General features: G+C 31.9%; 1 protein-coding gene across 1 annotated transcript in view; it reads right to left on the reverse strand.

The window, feature by feature from the left end:
* The window catches only part of LOC143642381 (intraflagellar transport protein 88 homolog), a 197,245-nt gene that overhangs the window by 47,321 nt on the left and 127,169 nt on the right, over positions 1–22,755 (reverse strand). The window contains exon 3 of the mRNA XM_077110702.1: positions 2,025–2,111. Within this exon, the coding sequence (XP_076966817.1) occupies positions 2,025–2,111 (87 nt within the window). The remainder of the gene's footprint in view (positions 1–2,024; positions 2,112–22,755) is intronic.

Genomic DNA, 22,755 nt, shown 5'->3' on the forward strand with positions numbered 1-22,755 from the left:
TCATGGCTCACTTCTTCCCGGACTCCCACTTAAAATGACAGGAAAAGAAATAAAAGTGGTGAAACTCTACAACAAAGATCATGGCAGGAGGGGGACATGAGCAAATACAATTTCTAGACTAATAGAAAAAAGATAAAGTTGTGCTTGTATGTAAGTAGAACAAAGGAAGATAGTTACACTAAGAAAGATTCCACAGAAGTGTGTTGACTGTCCCCACAGAGTTGAGGTGAGGTTGTGGATTCAGGCCCCAGTGGCACAGATCAGGCTGACCACAGGTCTGTTACAGAACTACTGATCACTCCATCTGTGTGAGTGGTGAAGCCTACAGGTGCTCCTCACACTCCACAACAACAAAGGAACAACCAGAAGAAAGAAGGTGTGCTTGGAAATATTAAGTAATATGTAAAAAAAAAAATTTAAAGTAAAAATAAAATAATTAAATTGGAGAGTTGGATCAAAAAGTGAAGGTGTCTCCCAGAAAGCAAAGAAAACCACAGACAGAAAATACTGTATCAAAGAACATAAGTTATAAGAACTTCTAAAATCCAATTAATAGAAATTCATAACTGGAGAAGGCAGTAAATTGTAAAATAATTGATAAAATAATATTTTTTCAAGTTGAAATATAAGAGGGGTCATGGAATGCTTAGGAGAAAGAAACACAAATTTAAAATGTGGTTATATAATTTCAAAATAACAAGTTAAGGAGAAAATTATAAAAATCTTCAGAAAAAAATGTAGAGCACAACAAATAACAAGGATGTGACCAACATTAGAATCCTAGTCAGCAACAATGCTAGTTAACAAATGGGTCACTGTTCTTAAAGTTCTGAAAGAAGCTATACAAGTTATGACCTTGTTATATCTGATCTATCAAGAATGATGACAGAATTAGACCCACACAGAAAGACATTAGGGGTTAATTGCGGATGAAATTAAGAGAAGAAAATAAAGCTGTTAAATGAGATAGAGGGTTCAGACCAGAAGAGAAATGAAGGCAAGCCCCAAGATAGCATTTAACACCAAACCAAGCCAACAACCATCTTGTAGAAACTAGAGCAGAGAAAGATTCTTGGAAGGAAAAACACCAGAAAAACCAGACTCTACAAAGAATGTAAAAGAAAGACATGCAATTGGAAACACAGTAAAAACAAATGTCATGGGAAAAACTAAAGCTGCCAGTGCAAAATAAAACAGGAAGATCATGAACTCTAGAAACAGAATAGATTCCAAGGGATAAACAGCATGGGTAAGAAGCTGAAAGACGATGAAAATATAACAAAGAAAGGTTATTTTATTCTATCAATAAGAACTATGGAGAGTAACTAGAAAATTAGAGCCATAATTCTTCCATACTGACCTGATATTTTAATCACATATAGGCATCAGAGATAAACTCTGTATTTGTTCATTCATGAGAGGCAAATTTGGATTCAATATGAGGAATAATGTTATAAACCTTTATTAAAGATGTTAGAAAGTAAAGCAAATGAATCAAAACATCAGAAGAATCCAAGCAGAAATTAAATGATCACCTATATGAGACGCTATAAAAGAAGACAGGAGATTCAACCACATGCTCATTCAACAAATGACTGGAGCTTTCCTAAATCTAAAACACTTCACTACTCACTAGGAAATATATTATTATAACAGGAAACAACAGCCTTTTTAGATGTGAGAGCTATTACCCAGGATGAAAAGTTTACTACTAACAAAGCAGAAAAAAAGTAAAAAGAAAGAAGGCACAAGCTGGAATTTATACAATGGAAGAAATCCTAAGAAATGGTAGGTAGTTCATTTGCCCTAAATTCACTTAATTTGTGAAATAAGATGAACAAATAGAAAACTTCACAACTTTTATGATAGCCTATGTTCACCTTAATACAATTATATGTTTCATAAGTATAAAGCAATACTTATAATCATTATTCTCTTTTCTAATAATATTAATTTTAAATCAATAAAGTATGATCATGAAAACACCACATTCAGGCAGTTTTACTGCATTTAAAATCTCTTACCAATCATAACCTACAGCAAAAGATGTTTCAATTACAGGAGCAATGAGTTTTGCAGCTGTCATGATGTATTTTTCTGCCATGGCTTTCCTATATCAAACAAACAAAGTTTTATTTAGAAATATGAAACAAAAATAGTTAAAATTTAGCTCTTAAAATGTAAGTGTAAACATCTGTCAAAGCTAACATACCACAGGAGCTTCTTAAATGATAGACAACTACACAAGAAATATGCTTGCAAGTCAGGTTAAAAAAACCACAATTTGGAAATATGACAAGCAACATGACTGCCATCTGGGTCAACAATGTTTATTCCACTTTCTGCCTGATGATGCCTTCTGACAAACTAAAGAAACAAAGAGACACTACAGAGGCAGCCTGTGTGGCTCTACTGCAGAACTTACATAACCTACAATGTGAACATGAAAGTAAATAGTGAAAATGACCACTGAAGAAATAGTGTGAAGTGAACAGCAAAAATGAATTACTACATGTTTCTTTGAATGCATATGTACATGTATGTGCACGTGTATAGGCATACATATATAAAATCGTACACTGTCCCTAATACTGGAAAATGCCAAATTGTATTTCAAAGTGGACATGCCAATTTATAGAGGTAGATGAGTGTTCCTTTAGTCTTTTTTTCCTGGATTTATAAACACAAGCAGTTTTTTAATTGGACTCAAAATGTATATAACTATTTTATAATCTGTATTTATTATACTATATTGTTGTGAAAACTATATTTTTCCAAGTCATTAAACATTAATTCTGTAATTTCTTTCTTTTCATTAAACATTTTGACACTCATAAATTCACATATATATAAAAAAAAGGAATAGGGATACCTTTTACCCTTTACCCTGTTTCTCCAAGGATGACGGTATAACATCACAACCAAGATTCTAGCATTGATACAGTGAATATATGGAGTAGTTCCATTATGTTTTCATTCCCTCATGTTATCTTCCTAGCACCTCTTCAACTCCTGACAACCATTAATCTGATCTCCATTTCTCTAACACAATCTTTGGAAAAGGATATTTTCATAAGATAATTTCCTTCAGATCCACCCAAATTATTCCCATATTAATTTCTTTTTGTTGTTGATTAACATTCCATGTTATATATCAACAGATGCAGAAAAGGCACTAGAAAAACATCAATACTCATTCATCATAGAAACCTTCAGAAAAATAGAAACAGAATTTTTCAACTTGCTTGAACCATAAGTTTTTTTCCTTAACTGGTTAATATGACTGATATTTAATGAACCAGGCTTGCATCCTTGGAATAAACCCTACTTTTAATTTTTAAAAATGTATTCCTGAATTCTTTTTTTTAAAACAGCTTTATAAAGATATAATTCACATACCAATTTACCAATGTCAAGTCTACAATTTAATGATGTAAGTGTATTCACAGATTTGTGCAACAACCTACCCTAATAAATTTTAGAACATTTTCACAACCTTAAAAAGAAACTCAATACCAATTAGCAGACACTTCCCGTGCCTATCAACCACTGATCCACTTTCTGTTTTTATACCTAATCTTTTTTTCCATTTTCGAGGCTCATCTGTATATAGCATATATTCCATTGTACAGATAGAACATATTTATAAATTCATGAGTTGTTGGACATTTGGATAATTTTCACTTTTAGATACTATGAATAATGTTACTATGAACATTTGTATACAAATTGTTATGTGAACCATGTTCTAACTGCTTCAGATTATCTCCCTAGGACTAAAATTGTTGGGTCACATGATAAGTTTATGTATAAGCTCTTGAGGAAGTTCCAGTCTGTCTTCCAAAAAGTTACAGTACCATTTTATATTCTCACCATCAGCATGAAGGGGGGAGATACCAATTTATCTACCTTCTCACCAATATTTATTATCTGAATTTTGTATTATAATCTAATATTAGTGAAAGGTCGTATTTTATTGCAATTCTGAGTTGCAGTTCCTTAGCAGATTCTGTGGGTTTTTCATAGAGACACTTTATCTTTTCCTGTGCCTATTCGGCATTAATGTGTCTATTTTGAAAGAAAATGTCTATTCAGATCCTTTGCACATTTTTCTGAACTCCCCAAACCTCAAGTACTCATTTAGTACTACCAATAGGATTTGATGGGAAAATACAGAATAAACAGTTACATTTCATGATTAATTCAAACATTCACATTGTTTAAAAAAAATGATAGGATGTTTTTTTAAATAATTCTTTTAAAATAATTCTTATAGTTGTCAATAAACCTTTATTTAATTTATTTATATGCAGTGCTGAGAATGGAACCCAGTGCTTCACACATGCTAGGCAAGTGCTCTGGCACTGAGCCACAACCCTGGCCCAGAAAGTTAGTTTTGAAATAAAAAGAGACACAAGTTAAACATTTACAACCAGAAATATATGCAATATTTATACCTAATCTTTGCACATTTTATTTTATTTTATTTTATTTTTTTAAAGAGAGAGTGAGAGAGAGGGAGAAAGAGAGAGAATTTTAATATTTATTTTTTAGTTTTTGGCGGACACAACATCTTTGTTTGTATGTGGTGCTGAGGATCGAACCCGGGCAGTACGCATGCCAGGCGAGCGCGCTACCACTTGAGCCACATCCTCAGCCCCCTTTGCACATTTTAAACTGGATTATTAGACCATTTTTTATTGAGTCGAAAACTTACATAGTTTAGAAATAAGTTCCTTCTTAGATATATGATTTGCAAGTATTTTTCTCTCATTTGGTGGGTTATATTTTCACTGTCTTGATAGTGTTGTTTGAAGGACATACATTTTTTAATTTTGATGATGTACCATTTTTTTTTCATCACTTGTGTTTTGTGTCATATTTAGGAAACCACTGCCTAATCCGAGGGGAATATTTAATTTTAGGTGTTTTTATATGAATTTTATAGTTTTAGCTCTCACATCTAGGTCTATGGTTCATTTTGAGGTATTTTTTGTATATGACACGTGGTAAAAGTTTTTTAAGAAAGCAGTCAATCTCATCTCACTTGCTAAATTTGTATGTCTTCTTTTATTATCCTTTTGATGTCTGCAGGATCTGTAGTGATTGTTTTATTCTCAACATTTGTAATTTTGGTCTTCTCTCTTTTTTTGTTAGTCTTGCTAGAATTTATCAATTTTTTTTCAAAGAATCAGTTCTATTTCCTCTGCAACTTCTTGAATTCATTTATTAATTGTAATTATAGTTTTTTGGTGAACTATTACTATTAAATATGATCTAACTGTGGGTTTTTCATAGAGATACTTTATCACATTGAGGAACTTCCTTTTTACTTCTTGCTTTTTAAGATTTTTGTTTGGGTTTTTTGTAATCATGAAAGAATTTTGGATTGCACTGAATTTGCAAATAGATTTGGGGAGAAAATAGATATTTTCTATTGTTACTATTTTCAATAAATTGTTTTTATTCCTCTATAAGTTTTCTGGATTCTGATGACATAAATGTTAGGTCTTTTATTAGAAGTCCCACAGTTCCCTGGGGTACTGCTCATTTTTTTTATATTGGTTCTTTTTAGTTATACATGACAGTAGAATCCTTACATAAGCATGTCTTATTCTAATTAGGAGCCCATTTTTGTGGATATACATGATAATAAGATTCACTGTGGTGTATTCATACATGTGATTGCAAAATTATGTCAGATTTATCCCATTGTCTTTCTTTTTCCTATCCCCCATCTTTTCCCTTCATTCCCCTTTGTCTAATCCACTGAATTTATTTTATTCCCCTCCCCCACATTGTGAGTTAGCTTCCATATATCAGTTACAACATTTGACCTTTGGCTTTTAGGGAATGACTTATTTCACTTAGCATGATAGTCTTCAGATACACTCATTTACTGGCATATGTCATAAAGAAATTCTTCTTAATGGCTGAGTTACACTCATACATTGCTGGTGAAACTGAAAATTGGTGCAACTATTCTGGGAAGCAGTATGGAGATTCCTAAAAAAACTAGGAATGGAACCACCATTTGACCCAGTTATCTCACTACTCAGTATATGCCCAAGGATTTTAAATCATTTTTTTTTTAGTCTAGTTCCACTCTACAGATTAGACTAGGTAATTAGACTAGGTAAATGAAGACACTGAAGAAAACCAGATTCATCAATGATATCATTCCTCAAAAGGTTTAAAGATTTATTGACTTTAGTGCATGGACCTAATGTTTTCCAATTATGCCCTAAGACATTGAACAATTCCCAAAGGAAAAGTGCAAGGTCCAAGACAGATAAAACAAATCACCTTCTCTGTGATTAGAAAATTCATTAGAAAACTCTTTTAATATTGAGGTACCAGGGAGAAAAATGGACTTGATGACAGCTAATGAATATGAGCTCTGTAAAATCACCAGATTTTAATTTGTGACATCAATAGTGTTTAAGAGTCTGATGTAAAGAGTAGACAGCCTTACTTACATTAAGATTATTTGCTTATATTCTGTGTACCTAGTGGAACAAGATTATTCTTCTTGGAGGGAAAGGGTATGATTTTAATTCTGAAGAATACTATTTAATCCAAGATGGTCAGACATGCTACATTTCAAAATAAAATTATGGGATGGGGATGTGGCTCAAGTGGTAGCGCTCTCACCTGGCATGTGTGAGGCCCGGGTTCGATCCTCAGCACCACATACAAAGATGTTGTGTCTGCTGAAAACTAAAAAAAATTAAATATTAAAATTCTCTCTCTCTCTCTCTCTCTCTCTCTCTCTAACTCTCTCTCTCTCTTAAAAAAACTTAAAAAAATAAAAATAAAATTATTAAAAACAAGATAATTGACTGATAATATAAGCATATGCACTGTGGATCAAAATAAAGGACCTATTATGTAATCATTTTATTGATACAATAATTAATATGTTTGAGATGTTAAACAAAATAAAAGAATTTCCCTCAAAGACCCAAACCAATTAAAAACAATGATATAAAAATCTCAAATTTGAAAAATAGCATAATTGATATAAATGCAGTGGACATGTTTATCAATGGATTACACAGTAATTTTAAAACTGAAAATTTAATAGAAAAAACAAGATTAAAGCAAGAGTTCAAAACCATTGAGACATAGCTAAAAATTTCAGAATATACAAAGGGCAAAGAGAAAGATCTACTAAATGTATGACTTCATTTATTTTAAGAGGAGAGAGAAATGGGGGCATAAAAATATTTTAATGGATACATACTGAATATTTTTAAAATGAAAAAAAATCAAGCCACCAATTCAAGATGCTTTATGAAATCAAACTCATAAAAAGACAAGGAAAATTACATGTTGTCAGATCACTGCAAAACTGCTTAAAATGAAGGATAAAGAGAAAATTCTTATAACTAGCCACATGAATTATACATTAACTTCAAAGGAAAAAAGTACAGGAAAATGAATGTCTTTCCAACCGAAATTATAAAAGATTTCCGTTATCTGCTGAAAGAAATCAAGTAGTAATGTAGAACTTTATATCAGGTCATTTTAAAAAATATAGGTGAGACACTTGTGATTTCAGTTCAAGAAGCTGAATGGCAAACAGCACCACTTCACACCCACAGGGAAAAGCTAGACAAACTACAAAATTAAGGGCTCTACTTTAACTCCTCAAAGAATTGAGGAGGCTAGACAAGTAGCCTTGCATATGAGAGACCATGGCCTGCAGGGTGATACAGAATCTGAGCATCTATAATCCACAACAGATATCACTGTGTACCACTGTATCCTGCACATGAAGTACAAGCTGGTAAAAAGACTGGTAAGATATCATCAGTGAGATTCTAAGTGTTAATTGCAGGCTAGTGGATATATATGAAGCCTCTGGGACCCAGATATGATTGAAGATTCCACTAACTTCATGAACCTCACCAATGCTGGGACAATTCTGAAGAAGCTTTCCTCATAGTGCTGTCTCAGGGAGCAGAAGCAGAGAAACTGAAAACATTTTCCATATAGTGCCAGATCTGCCAAACTTATGTCTGCTTTGATGTTTGCTTTGTGTCTTAATATGTTTCTTTATCATTCCCACTTTCTGTATACTTTGTAATGTTTTGTTGGAAGCTGGACATCTTGTGTAGGAAAACAGAGACTAAATATTTTTTTCGTAATCCCCAAAGATATGTTATAAATGACTCAGTTAAAAACATCGATTTTTAAAAAATTCATAGTCTCATCAATAAGTTAAAATATTGACTTCTCTACTTTTATTTCATTTTCATTATCTTTTCAGTGACAGAATATTAGTAATGTAGTTGAACTTTCTCTTTGTGCCCCAAAATACATTAATTCACTTTCTGAAAAAGTAAGCATTCTCCTGAATTTTATCTACATATATCCAGTTTATGTATTCATATTTTTAATACACACATAAGTATAAATCAGAAGCATACAGCAGAAGGTATACAGACTGACCACTAATTAACCTGGTCACTAGGTTAGCAAATAGTCTTATTATCCTCAGTGAAATAAACTAATTTTCACAAGGTGTTCAGTGTTCACATTCATAATGTACTTCCTACTGATGTTGCTTCTCCCATTACATGTGTTGTAGGCTTATCTTTGAAGGCTTATCTTAAACTTTGAAGTTACCATCCCAAATTCACGTATGCAATTTTAAATTTATGCAAATGTATATATGTTAATTATTTTGTATGATGAAACATAAATAAGTCATAAGCATTTTTTTCTAGAACTAAAGTTGATGCTTTGGAAATTCCAAGAAAACATTAGTGTGAGAAAGAGAAGTTTACATAGTTTTGAGGAAAATATGCAAGTCTTAAAAGCTCTTATACTTGAATTGATGTGGAAATGTTTCTACATTCTTGCTATAAAGAAAATAATTTAAACTTCAAATTTTGGATGTAACACTGTTTATTATGAAGTAGAATAGAAGTAGATGTGGAATTCCAAGCAATGAACTCATGCTCAAAGAAAAATCCAAAATCACTAATCTATTTTAGAATGAAAGGGTTTTAAACTCTTGAAATAAAAAATAAAGTAATATATAATTTTAATGATATTGTAGTTAATTATTTTCAAGTAAGCATCAAACTATAGTTAATGGTCAACTTTTCTAGAATCCTTTTATCCAATTCTTTTGTTTAGATGTACTGATTCATAATACTTAAGGATTTTAAACATTTTTGCAATCATTATGTTTTTAATATTCATCCAAGTTGTAGTGAGAGATTAATTTTATTTTCTCAAGTACATGCATTATCATCTCCATTTATCTGTAATTCTGTGGAAGTAAATTTAGTATATTTATCTTTGTACTAAAATTCAAGATTTATTGGGAACTCGTATTCTTGTCCTGATTTGGACATGAATTAATCTGTATCTAAAATTTATTCATCAGGTATTTTATCTGCTAAGATATTTTTTAGAATTATGTTACTATTCTCAATTTCTCACTTACTAAATTATTCAGATACCTTTTGTCTATTTCTTATGAGACTTATTTTTATATCTATTTCGTAAACTTAGTTTTTTAAAGTGTCTGAGCCACATCATTTGTTGTTGTTTATCCAAGAGTTTTTTTTTACTATCATGAATAAAAGACAGAAAATGGTATTAAAATACATTTTTCTGATTGCATTAATGCTTTCCTTTAGAATTCTCAGAATTTTGAATCAAATGCTGTTTGGAATTTTATTTTGCATGCCTAGAATGTTTCTTTTTTTTGCTATAATTTTATTTTTTATTTAAAAAATAGTATTAATATAGCCCAGTATAATTTTTTCTTAGATTGTAAACTGGTTGATTATTATTATTATCATTATTTATTTATTTATTTTGGTACTCAGGATTGAACTGAGTGGCACTCGACCACTGAACCACATCCCCACCTATTTTGTATTTTATTTAGAGACAGGGTCTCACTGAGTTGCTTAGCGCCTCATCATTGCTAACGTTGGTTTTGAACTCTTGATATTCCAGCTGCTGGGATTACAGGCATGCGCTATTGCACCAGGCAGCAAGCTGCTAGATTTGAGACATATCAGCCTTACAAAATTATTCAGATACCTTTTGTCTATTTCTTATAATGAGACTTATTTTTATATCTATCTAGTAAACTTAGTTTTAAAGAGTGAGCCACATCATTTGTTGTTTATACAAGAGTTTGATGATATGTATATTTTTTCCATCTATTGTTAAGGTCAGGTTTTCTTGTTCTTTAATAAACTAATACATTTTTATAATGTCTATGATTTCAAAAATTATTGATGTAAAATTGTACACAGTATTCATTTCTTTTTGGTGACCAATAATGTATATTTAATTATGTTTTTCTTTTCATTCTTAGCATTATATTTAAATACCCTACATTAATATCATCAGTTTTCATTTATGAAGCTTAACTATCTAATTGATATTTTTCAGAAAAGTAATTTTGATTCTTTTTCATTGGCTTTTGTTTTTATATTCACTTTATTATCTTATTTTCTGAATTATGTAATTTGTTGTTTACACATATTTTCAATCTTTGTTTCTATTGTAAGTATTTGTATAATAACATTACATTCTAAGTATTATTTTACTATGGTCTCCAATTTGGCTTTCAGTACTTTCATTGTCTTATTTCATCACATTTATTTACTACTTACTTTTTGATAGATACTTACGGTATACCATTATTAACAAATAGAAACAATCCCTAACTTTATGAAACTTACAGTATTGAGGGGGACAGAGAAAAGCAAATGAAGAAGATCATAGATTAGAAAATTTTGTGATTATGTGAAAAAGAGTGAATTTATGAAAGATATAAAACATAGCCCAGTTAAGAAAAGTGAGAGATCCATAGAAGTGTCTAGATTATACAATATCAAATTGAAAAATGATATTTGAGTAAAGACTTGAAGAAGTTCAGAGAGTTAACCCAGGGACATGTGACTTACAAATAACAAAACTGGTTGCCAATGAGTACAGATTAAAGGTACTCAGGGAATAACTGGGATACTCTGATAAGGTTGACTGAGTAGGTGGTAGCAATACTGATATTGAATATATCTACTATATATTTTTAAAGTAAAGAATTTATATATCACATATCAGAAAAAGTAGATAGAATAAGCCTCCAAATTTCTCCCCCAAATCAAATGGAAAGGTCAGTACACATCAGTGAAGAAAAAGTAGGCTGCACATGAATAAAGTAAATATCATGAATTCAACATTTTATGTGTTTAGTATGAAAATATTTTTATACATCTAACTTGATATGCGGAGTGGATAGATGGATAGTTGTTTATTACTCAAGAAAGATCTGGGCTGCTAAAATAAATTTTGAATTTTTGAACAGAGGTGATGGATAAAAAACTGAATGTATTGAATTATGAAGAAGGAACCATTAATAGTAGAGAAGACTTCTAAGAGAATACCCAAAATTCCAGAAGAAATTTGGCAGAAGAGAAGAAATCAACAAACGTTATTTGGAAAGAACAAGGAATTGGATGGCTAGAACACTTAATGACTAGAGCATTAGAAAGGTTATTTCTGTGTACAGTGAAAGTTCCAAGAATGATGACTGGTGTACAGAGGAGAAGGATACTAGCTAAAACAATTAGGAAATTCAAGTGATGTGCTAGAACCATCTAATGATGACATAATGAAGCGTTGTGACTGACACCATCTATTGACTTGAAAATCAGAACTGGGGATTTGGGGAAAGATAGCCATATTATTTATATTTTGCTTCAAAACCAATTAATCAAAAATGAATTAGATATAACTTTCCCATGTACATATATGAATATATGAGCAGTGAAACTCCACATCATGTACGATCCCAAGAATGGGATCCTAATTAGAATAAGTTATATTCCATTATGTGTAATATGTCAAAATACATTCTATTGTCATATATACCTATAAAGAATAAAAAAATTGCCAGCTTAAATAGGTAGAATATATTTATTATTTCTGTTGTCCCATGAATTTGAGAGTAGCATGGTTGGACTTTTCTTCCCTCTAATAACTTACACTTAAATATAGTGAGTTGAACACTGAGATATATAATGTTATTTTAGAAAACATGATAGAAATGTCTGTACTAGAAAACTACTTCTGAGCATAACCATAAGCCAGCACATGAGAAATTGAGATAGGGAGAGTTGAGAGTGTAAAAGCAACAGTAACTTTACTATTAGTAACAGCCTGAAATTATATATAAATTATTTTTGAACAAGCTGATGTTAAAATTCTGAAGAGGAGTAATACACTTTTCTTGCATTTAGCAAACTTTGACAATTCAAAAAGTGAAGATAGCTATTAAAATTTGGTACAAAATAGTAATATTCATTAGAAGCAAAAATGAAACATTTTCTATTTCAGCAAGTTATACATAAGGTGTTCACTGCTAGGCATACTCAATTTGAAATTCTACACCATGAAACAAAATTCTGAAATAAAAGCAAATGACATTATAAAAATTCAAGTCATTTTGACTGAGAAAGGTAAAATAGAGGAAGTTTCTAAGTAACAGAAAGCAGTTAAAGCCTCCCTTAGAGAACTATAACTTACATGACTGGCTCTTAAAAGAGAGATAATAATTTGTGTAGACGCTGAGTTTGGCAGAGCTATGGGAATAATAGATCTTTTTAATCTCAAATATTATTGCATTTTTGATGCTATATCTTTCCTGTAATATTAACTATTCATACTATTTTTCCAAAATGACCTTGACCACCATGTGGGAAATAATGAGCTTCATCTTCTCATATCTGGAAGGGTTTGGGAATTGATCATGGAGGGATGTCGGTGCTAAAATGTCTCATTGTTTCTTGAAAGCTATATCCTTAAAAAGAAAAAAAAAAGAATGCTGTATTAGGTATATGTGAAATCAACTGAATTGTGAATTTCAGGTGGCAGAATATTTTAGAATGCAGTATGATATTCTAGTTTGTTTCCTGTCTGTGGGACTTTAAGAACCAATGAACAGAAGTCTACAAATAAAAGGTAAGGTAATCTAAGATCTTATGCTGATTTCTTCACATTTAACACATTTATTTTTCCATTTGCATGTAGATATTACCCCCCAATTTCATCAAATTAAATACTGTAACCATGTAGTAAGTCCTTGGTTACTAATCGGTTAGTCTTTGATTTCCAAATTGTTCACTGCATAGGTTTCAGGAACATTTTTTTGCAATAGTTTTTAGAAGCTCATGTTTCCAACAGTAGTAGATGTACTGTTAACTCTTTCGTTTTGAAACCAAAATAAGAAAGTGCTTGCTAAAGTGCTTTACTTCTTTGTTTTTGCAGCCAGTGTAACTTGTATCTTACCTCTTTGTGAGATGGGTGAATCTTATTATTACAGAATGTTCATTAAGATGCTTTAGGAACATTCCTAGGGAATGAGAAATCTTTCCTTGCCTATCATCCCCAATGAAAATGGATTACATCTCTAATCCTTATTCAAAAAACAATGGGTCAAGACAGAAGGAGATCAGAGGAATTTCTGGAAATCATTGAACATGTCACCCACTCTTTCTTCTTTCCTAACTCTTCAACAAGCATGTCACCAAAGCTATTCTAAGTGGCATCATCAAAGACATTCACAGTGAAGCTACTGCAGCTGAAATTTTGGGACACCTATTTTGCAGATTCTCCTTCTAAGATTCTGAGAGGGACCCTACAGATGTATTTACACTGCACATTAAGGTAGAATAGGTTTTCAACCTCATACAACTGACTATTGCCAGTTTGAAATGCTCATGAACACAGGTAGAATGTCTCAAAAAGAAAACTATAAAAATTTATAGCTTGATAAATATAACTAGAATTCTATTAAATATATCATTGTATTCTATAACAATTAGTAATTCAAATAGGAATAATATGTTTTCATATTTTATTAACAGGGGAAATACATTGGAGTTTGGTGACTAAGTATTTAAATCGCTTCTTGAGACCTGCTGACTGAACATAATACAATAACAGGTTTTTATTTTCTTTTTAAACAATTTATTAAATGGCAATAAGGTTGGATTCAAAGCATTGTTCTTTGGACTGCATATGGGAAGTTACTAAGAAAGTAAAAAGTGGCCCAACAGGCACATTATAGGCTGTATTTTTCCTAAATGAACATAAGCAATGCATAAATGTAAAGAAGCCAAAGGAGTAAGACCCCCCCAAACAAAAAATGGATTACATTTTTTTTATCATCATCTCATCAAACTGAGTGAATGCTGTAGTATCAATGGTAATTCGTGTTTCATTTTAATCCTCCAAGGAGCTAGGGAAAATCTTTACAAAACTTACTCACTAGATTATTCCCACTTTTTGACTGTTCTATAACTCACTTCCTTAAATCATTTTTTAAAAATTTCAACACAAATCAAAATCTTGTTAAAATTGCCTTCCACTCACTCTTAACTGAGAATCAGGGTATCCCCAGGAATGTGTTATGCTTTATTCAAATGAGTTAAATAAATTTAATTTTGTTTGCTTATTTATTTTACTTGTCAGGTACAGCTATTTTGCCAACGTTCTTACTTATGGACTTGAACTGTCACTCAAGGAAAAGCAAACACTCAACTATTAATTACTGCTTTTATGCTTTTCTGTTCAATCTCTGGGTTTTTGTTGTTGTTGTTGTTAATCTTCTCCTATATGCCCACTTAAATATGGAGTTTGAATCTTGGAATTTCTGCTGTTGTATGATCTTTCCTCTTCCCAAAATAAGGTGTCTCAGTTTCTTGCTTCCTTATCGTCTGTGTAGTGTTTGGTATATCGTATATTTTACTTGATTAAGCATTTATTTATTTTCTTTCCTGAATAAGATTTGTACTTTATTTGTTGTATACTTACTACATTTCTTACTTTCTCCCTGAGAAAATGATAATCATAATTTATGCATTGGGATACCTCATTTAAAATTTGGGTCACTCCAAAATTGTAATTAATTGCTACTCTTTATCTTGACAAAATAGATACACTACAAATGAACATTTTTAAAAAAATATGTTTTGGTGAATATAATGATTTTTATTCTGCTCTGTACATAACCAGCAAAAGTGAAATGAGAAATAGCAGGATCCATATTAGATATTGGTATTATTCTTTTAAAATTTAAATTGTCTCAATAACAAGGGAAAATAAGTCTAGTATAGCAGAGGAAGGAGAAGCATGACAAGGGGGAAAAGGGGGAGCATGAGCTGGAATCCATTTCCATGCATGTATGAGTTAGTCAGAATGAACCCAACTACTCCAAATAAACATAAAGCTCCAATAAAAAAAATTGTCTCAAAGCAAAATATGCTCCTTTCTCATATGCACAAAATTCTTTTGTAGTAATTATAATTCTCATTTCTATGGATGCTTCTAACTCCCATATCTCATTCTGTAAAGAATGAAAAATTAGAAATAAAAATGTGTCAAACTAAAACTATAGAATTGCCACTAACTTCTTTTAATAAAAATATAAGTTATTGTACCATAAAATATTTTAGACACCAGAAGATATTTTTTCATTTAATTAGCCATGTTAATGTAAAATGATAACTGAACAAAATGTTGTAGAGAGACACTACTTTTTCAGGTTTTACAATTACTACTTTAAAATTCTCTAACTGCATTTGATAGCACTGACTATTATTACAGTTATTTTCTCGTCAAGCAAATAACTTTTAAATGGGTCTCGATTTGGGTTCAAATTTTAGGTTTCTTTAGACCTTTAACAGTCCCATGGTGACAGTACACATTGTGATCTCAGTTTCGATTTTTAATAAATGCAGCATAATTCATAAATTCCCATGGTTAAGAACTCCTATTGAATGCATGGCAATTTCAAATGCTGGCTATGACCTAAGACAAGCAAAAGTCCACACATGTCATTATAGCAGGAAAACTTGTGCCTGAGTATGGAAAATGTCCCTTTAAGTTTCAGGAGACCTTTATGGCAATTTAGTAGAACTAGAGAAGTTTTGTGGTATATGTTAGTTAGCTAGTAGCTAGTAGGAAGCAGATGTTTTGTAACACATTGACCTTTGAATTAAGTGTTTTGTCTAGTGAATGTTACAAAGTAGGTGAATGATATGTATCTAAATGAAAGAAAATAAGAAAGGACAAAGAAATTTCAAAGGAAATTGCATTCATAAGGTATTTTAAGTCTCTGTAGAGGAACAGCACATCAACCCAGTTCCTACAAAGATGAACTAAACAGAATTTTAAAAATGGAAATAATATAATTTATAAAATCTTATGGCTGAACACTTCATTGACTTTGTATTATTTTTGCTTTATAAAAACATAAGCAACATATTTTGGAATCATTTTACCAGGGATGTATCTTAAAATATTTATTGTACCTAAGAATTTATATAGTGGCAATAAAATCTTGGTATGTGGAACAAATATGTAATATACTAAGGTTTTGAAATATATAGTAGACAAAGGAGTCAAGTCAAACTAAAAATAAATGTAGAGGATAGTTTTGGTTATGAAGAAAAGATATTCACTGTTGTTACAACTAGCATTTAACAGAAACTTTAAAGATTTATAAGTAGTTCATTGATATTTTACAATCTTACATTTGGAAAAGAAAATGAACCAGTCTCTAGGACTCAATGAAATTAAGTGCTGTATTCTTGACTGCTGCAAATACGCAAAGCTCTTACTTTCAGGATTGAAAAGATAAACAATCAACAAAAATGACATTAAATTCCCCAAACAAAACCAAAACTAAAACAAAACAATATACAATATATATATATATAGATAGATAGATAGATAGATAGATAGATAAAGCAAGCTAAAAAGATGACTAATCTATTCAAAAATACATTTTTATGCAATTTTATATGAAAGGAGGCAAATCTCAATGAAATAATTATTACTAAACTATTTACATTCAACTACCTGAAAAATTAAATCACCCTTTCCAGAGTACAAAAAAAGTTAGGTGGTATTTATTTTATTTTCCTATGTAACACACTATTCAATATTAACTGCATTTGCATTATTTTCTTTATACTTTTTGTATCTTATCACTATACTTTCTTTGAATGTATTGTTAATAGATAAAATAGGACTCATTTAGATTTTGTATTTTCCTTAGAATCAGAAGACTGAATTCCCTGTTCTACTACAGTAGTGAGAAATTTAATGTGTACAGAAAAAAAAGGGGTTTGTATTGAATTGAAAATGGCCAACATGTTAAAAACAGCAGCTATTAATACACATTGAAAATATTTATGAGCATATAGAATATAGAAATCAATTTCAACATCCCCCCAAATTAGAAGGCCTAATTTGGGGAAAGAAATGTTATTAATTTTAGGTCCTCAGTAAAAATGTGTAAATTTGTGGTAGATTTTCCAAAGATAAGTTATTTGGCCTATCTTTTTCATTAAAACCTGTCTCCTCATTACTTAAAAATAATGTGTAGTGAGAGGAAGGAGCATCAAAAATGGCTGAACAGAGGTGTCCAGAAATGGCTTCTCAACAAAGAACCAAAGCAATAGGTGGTAGCTGTATTTTGAGGTGACTCAAACCCTTGGCATAACTGAGGGTTAATGCTGGAATTCAACAAGGGAAGTAAATACTGGAACCTTGTAGGAGTTGGAGATTGGTAACAGTGTAGCAAAGAGAGGAGCAACATGCCCTAGCAACTAGAACCCAGCTCCTCAGATGAGCAGTATTCCCCTTTGCAGGCCAGGGTTTAGTGGGAAAGACCTAGCAAATTCCACCAGTGCAGATAACCAGCAATCTTAACTTCAGTAATTGCAGGCTTTTGACCCAGGAACAATCTAGATCCACACAAGAACTTTCCTTTGGAGAAGGAACTCACATTATCTACATACCCCAGGAGTCCACAGATATTCTATGACACTAGCAAAGGGTGCTGCAAATTCACAGATCCATCTTAATATGGCAGAGCCACTGTGACCCCAGCACAAAGCCTACACAGTTCTCTCCATTACAGGAGACTGATGACTCAGCACACAACTGGATAGAGGGACTCAGGGGCCAGAGTGCTTGTCCTCTGACCTAGAGCAAGGCTCATTAGGATTTGTGTTACACCCAGGACTGAGAATGCATACCCATGCAAATTTTCGTCACTCACCTCCTAGGTAAGCATCTGTATGTGGGTTCACACCACCACCAAGGTTGAGAATGATTGCTGCAAAAGGGTCACCTGAGAGCCAGTGACATAATTTCTGCAGCTAACCCTCCTAGAGGGAGGATATATATGCATTTGAATCACTCCCAACACTAAGAGCAGGCACTGTGAATTTGCACCATGCTTCCCTGCCGCTGCTCCTCTCACACTGTGTGTGAGTCTGTGCCAGTACAGACTGAGGACAGGTGCTATAGGTCTTCCACTGATGCAGCAGAGGTTACAGCAGCAGAGCCTGGAGAGAGCTCCATTGTGCTCCCAGTGCCAGCATTGCCTCTATTCTAATGGCCACAATGTGAGTCTCCCACTTACACTGTGTATACCACACCTGCCTTGGCTAATAGAGATAGACCTCTGTCTCTTCAACCCTGGTATATCCTGCACCATATCCAAAGGCAATAATTACAGCCAAAGAAGGTAGGAGACTACACTGTGGTGCCCAAACCCAAAATTGTCGATCAAATTGTTACTCCAAGACATCTTTAGATAAAAACCATTTACCACAAAAGCCACCTTTTAAAAATCTTAGAAATAATTAGTCACTATGTGGAGAAATTTCCATGTATGTTCATGAGAATAAAGAAAAAGCAAGGTAACAATGTGCTTTCAGAAGGACACAATATTTCAGTAATTCTGTGAATAGATCCCAAAGAAAATAGCATTCATAAAATACCTGATGAAGGATTTAAAATAACGTTTATATGCAAGCTTCATGAATTTCCACAGAATATAAGCAGAATTGATTTTTCATATTTATTTTTAGTGTGTATTTCATTTATTTCTGCTTTGATCATTTTTTATGATTAATAATTGTGGGTTTAGTTTCTTCTTAATTTTATAGGTCTTTGATAGAAATAATTAGGTTTTCATTTGATATATTACTATTTATTAATGTAGGTACTTATTACTATAAACTTTCTTCTTAGTACCACTTTTATGTTACTGTAAATTAGAATATACTGTGTATCCATTCCCACTTGATTCAAGACATTTAAAATTTTTCCTTTTTCCACTAATAATATGAAGAATATTTAGAGAGGGTTATGAATAACCATCTGCCAAAAATTGGAACACATAGAAAAAAAGAAAACATTCCTGGACACATATAACTTACCAAAACCAAATTGGGTATAGTATACTTGATTGACAGCTATTTTCTTTCAGAATCTGAAATATGTCTTCTCATTTTCTTTCGTTCTGATTATAAGGTTTCTGCTGAGAAATCTGCCTTGTTAGCTGTTCCCTACAATGTGAGTTGGTGTTTTTCTCTCATCATTTCTAGAATTGTCTCTTTGTCTCATACTTTGACAGTTTGATTATAATATGCCCTAGTAAAGATAGTTTCTGACCAGATTATTTGACATCCCATGGGTGCTTTGTGCCTGGATGTCCATATCTTTCCCAAGACTGAGGAAGTTTTCAGCTATTATTTAATTGAAAGCGTTTTTCTATGCTTCTCCCTTTTATTTCTATTTTGGTTTCTCCAAATACAAATATTCATAGAATTAATCAGACCAAAGTTTCCTGTGTATCACAGTAAATCTCACCTCATGGATGTGAGTCCACAAGGTACAATTTTTTAAAAACTGTAAATAGAAGAAAGATCAATATTATAGAGGGAAGGGAACTTGAGGATAAGGGAAAAGGAAAAAAAAGGGAAGAACAGTAGACTGAATTAGAAAAAAAAATATTTTCCATACTTGTATAATTATGTCAAAACAAACCCTGAAATTATGTTTAACTAAAATGAACTAATTTAAAAAAGAGTAAAAAATAATAAATGTTGGCCAGTATATGGGGGAAAAGGTACATTCATACATTGTTGGTGGGACTGCAAATTATTATAACCACTCTGGAAAGCAGTATAGAGATTCCTCAAAAAAACTAGTAATGGAACCACCATATAACACAGCTATCCCAACTGTTTGGTATTTATTCTAAAGAACTAAAATCAATATACTATATTGATACAGACATAACAATGTTCATAGCATTGCAATTCACAATAGCCAGACTATAAAACCAGCCCAAATTCCCTTGTATTGATAAATGGATTAAGAGAATGTCATATTGCTGGCTGCAGAGGCACATACCTATAATTCCAGTGGCTGGGAGGTTGATGTAGGAAGATCACAGACTGGAGACCAGCTTCAGCAATTAAATAATTACCTTAGCAAATTAGCAAGACTCTGTCATTAAAAAAGAAAAAAAAGTGGCATAAACATACAAGGAAGTTTTAACCATAATTCTGGACAACATCATGCTAAGTGAGATAAATCAGACTCAGAAAATCAAGGGTCAAATGTTTTCTCTCATACAAAGAAGCTTGATCAAAGTAAGAAAAATAAAGCAGGGGGTATAGATCAGTGGAGAGGAAGGAGACTAAGCCCAAGGGAAGAAAGTTGGGAAAGAAGAGGAAATGTAAAATGAATTTGATAAAGTTATTCTATGTGCAAGTATACATATGCCACTATGAATTCAAACTTTATGCATATTTGTAAAACACCAGTTATAAACAATGCATAAATACATACATAAATGGAAGACAAGTAGAATAGAGGAAGAGGAATAAAGGGAAGAGGAGAGATGGGAAAGAAGAGATACTGGAAACTAAATGGGAACAAATTAAATTCCATGCATGTATGATTATGTCAAAATGAACCCAACTATTATAAATAACTATAATGTACTAATAAAGGTATAAAAAACTACTACGTGCATTTGATAAAGTTTCGCACTGTATTTGATGCTCAATAATTTTATATTTGCCTGAAGAAATAGGAAAATAAGGTAAAAAAATATTCAGAGACTCAGATGAGATTACAATAGAAACTAAAAGAAACAGCATAGTGGGAAATTATTCCATGCATCTTTTCACTAATTAAAATGACTGTTTACTTTTTTAATATTAGTTAACATGGGATAATGAATTATTTTAGGAAAAATAGTGATATAAAGTAGTATGAGCAGTAATAAGGTATTCTAAGTCAACAGATGTTTTATACATGACAAAATATCCTCTAAAAGATATATCAAAAGCTACATCTTCAAAGTTTCCTTGCAAGATAAAACATTATTTAAAAGATTTCAAAGAAATAAAATGAAATGGGATAAACTGAAAATATAAGGGACTAAATTAAGAAATTGCTCTTAATATCAAATGTCACTTCTATCATAGTGCTTTTAAAAATCCATCTTCTGGCTGTACAGGGCAGTCACTGTAAAACATGTCTTAGTAATCTTTGTGTGTGTGTGTGTGTGTGATTAGAGTGATAGAATTACATAAAGGACTTAGAAATCACTTGCAACTCTGAACATGACTGTTCATTTCATATCAAAATCTTTTCTCAGCCAATTTGTCTTTGATATTGATGCCTCATCTTCAAGTTTTGGCCCCAAAAGTCATTAATCAAGTTAGAAAACTGAAAATATTGTTCCAAAATACAAAAAAAAAATTGTTGAATGTTAAACCTTTCATGGTAAACAAAAGGTGGCACTATTTAAAACAAAGAAACACAAACCATAAGGAAAAAATCTGAGTAAAGGTGTAGAGATACACCGGATGACAGAGGTGCCATCCTTCAAATCCTACCAAAAGTAAATGAAAACAGGGGGAAAATGACAAAAGCACAAAACAAACACATATTGTTATATATAAAGAGGAATGAAAAACGAAAGCCCATTTGAAATCCAGTACCTTCCTGAATTCTATCTACATCAAGTGTGCTCCACTTAGTGTTAGAGGGGAAGGAAGGTGAATGTTGAATCTAAAAATCCCACTAATTGCTGCCCACATATTATTTTGTGTGAGAAGCGACCAGAGAAGGTGGGCTCAGGTTCTAAAGAGGAGGCTGATGGCTCCTCTGGCATAAATGTCTAACTTAACCCATTAGCATCTCACCACTGCTGTTTCCCATCATTCTCTAAATCTGTGATGAAAGCTTGAAAGAGAAGGCACTTAATCCAATGTAGTGTTCTTGATTGTTTTTTGTTGACTCATTGGTCATAAAATATGCATATACATTTTTAAAAATTCTAAATACTTGGAAGTTTTCTAGGTGCCTTTCTATTATTGACTTCTAGTTTCACATTCATGGTCCAAGAACATACTTTCACAGTTTCTGTTCTTTATATTTGCTAAGGATGGTTTTATATTTCAGGATGCAGTCTGTTCTGAGGAATGTTTCATGTGCATTTGATAAAAAGGAGTATTATTCTGTTCTTGGGTGGAGTACTCTATCGCTCTCAGATCTAGTTGGTTGACAGTGCTTTTTTGGTCATCTATTTTCTTCTTTGTTTTCTGCTTGTTGACAGTTATTAAGAGACATAAAAATGGCTCTAGGAATAATTCTAGATTTTTCTATTCTTCTTTCTGTTTCATTCCCTTTTCTTTGTATTTTGAAGTTCTATTGTTAGTTGTATACATATTTAAGATTCTTAAGCATTTTTTAAAGATTTACCCCCTTTACTATCAAAAGACAAAAAAAAATCTGAAAAACTTTCTTTTTCTGAAGTTCATTTTGTTTGAAAATAATATAGTTAATTTAGTTTTTTCTTGGTTGACAATTGCATGGTGTACCTTTATTTAT

The sequence above is a fragment of the Callospermophilus lateralis genome, chromosome 12, assembly GCF_048772815.1.
Source record: "Callospermophilus lateralis isolate mCalLat2 chromosome 12, mCalLat2.hap1, whole genome shotgun sequence".
NCBI classification, from domain to species: Eukaryota; Metazoa; Chordata; class Mammalia; order Rodentia; family Sciuridae; genus Callospermophilus; species Callospermophilus lateralis.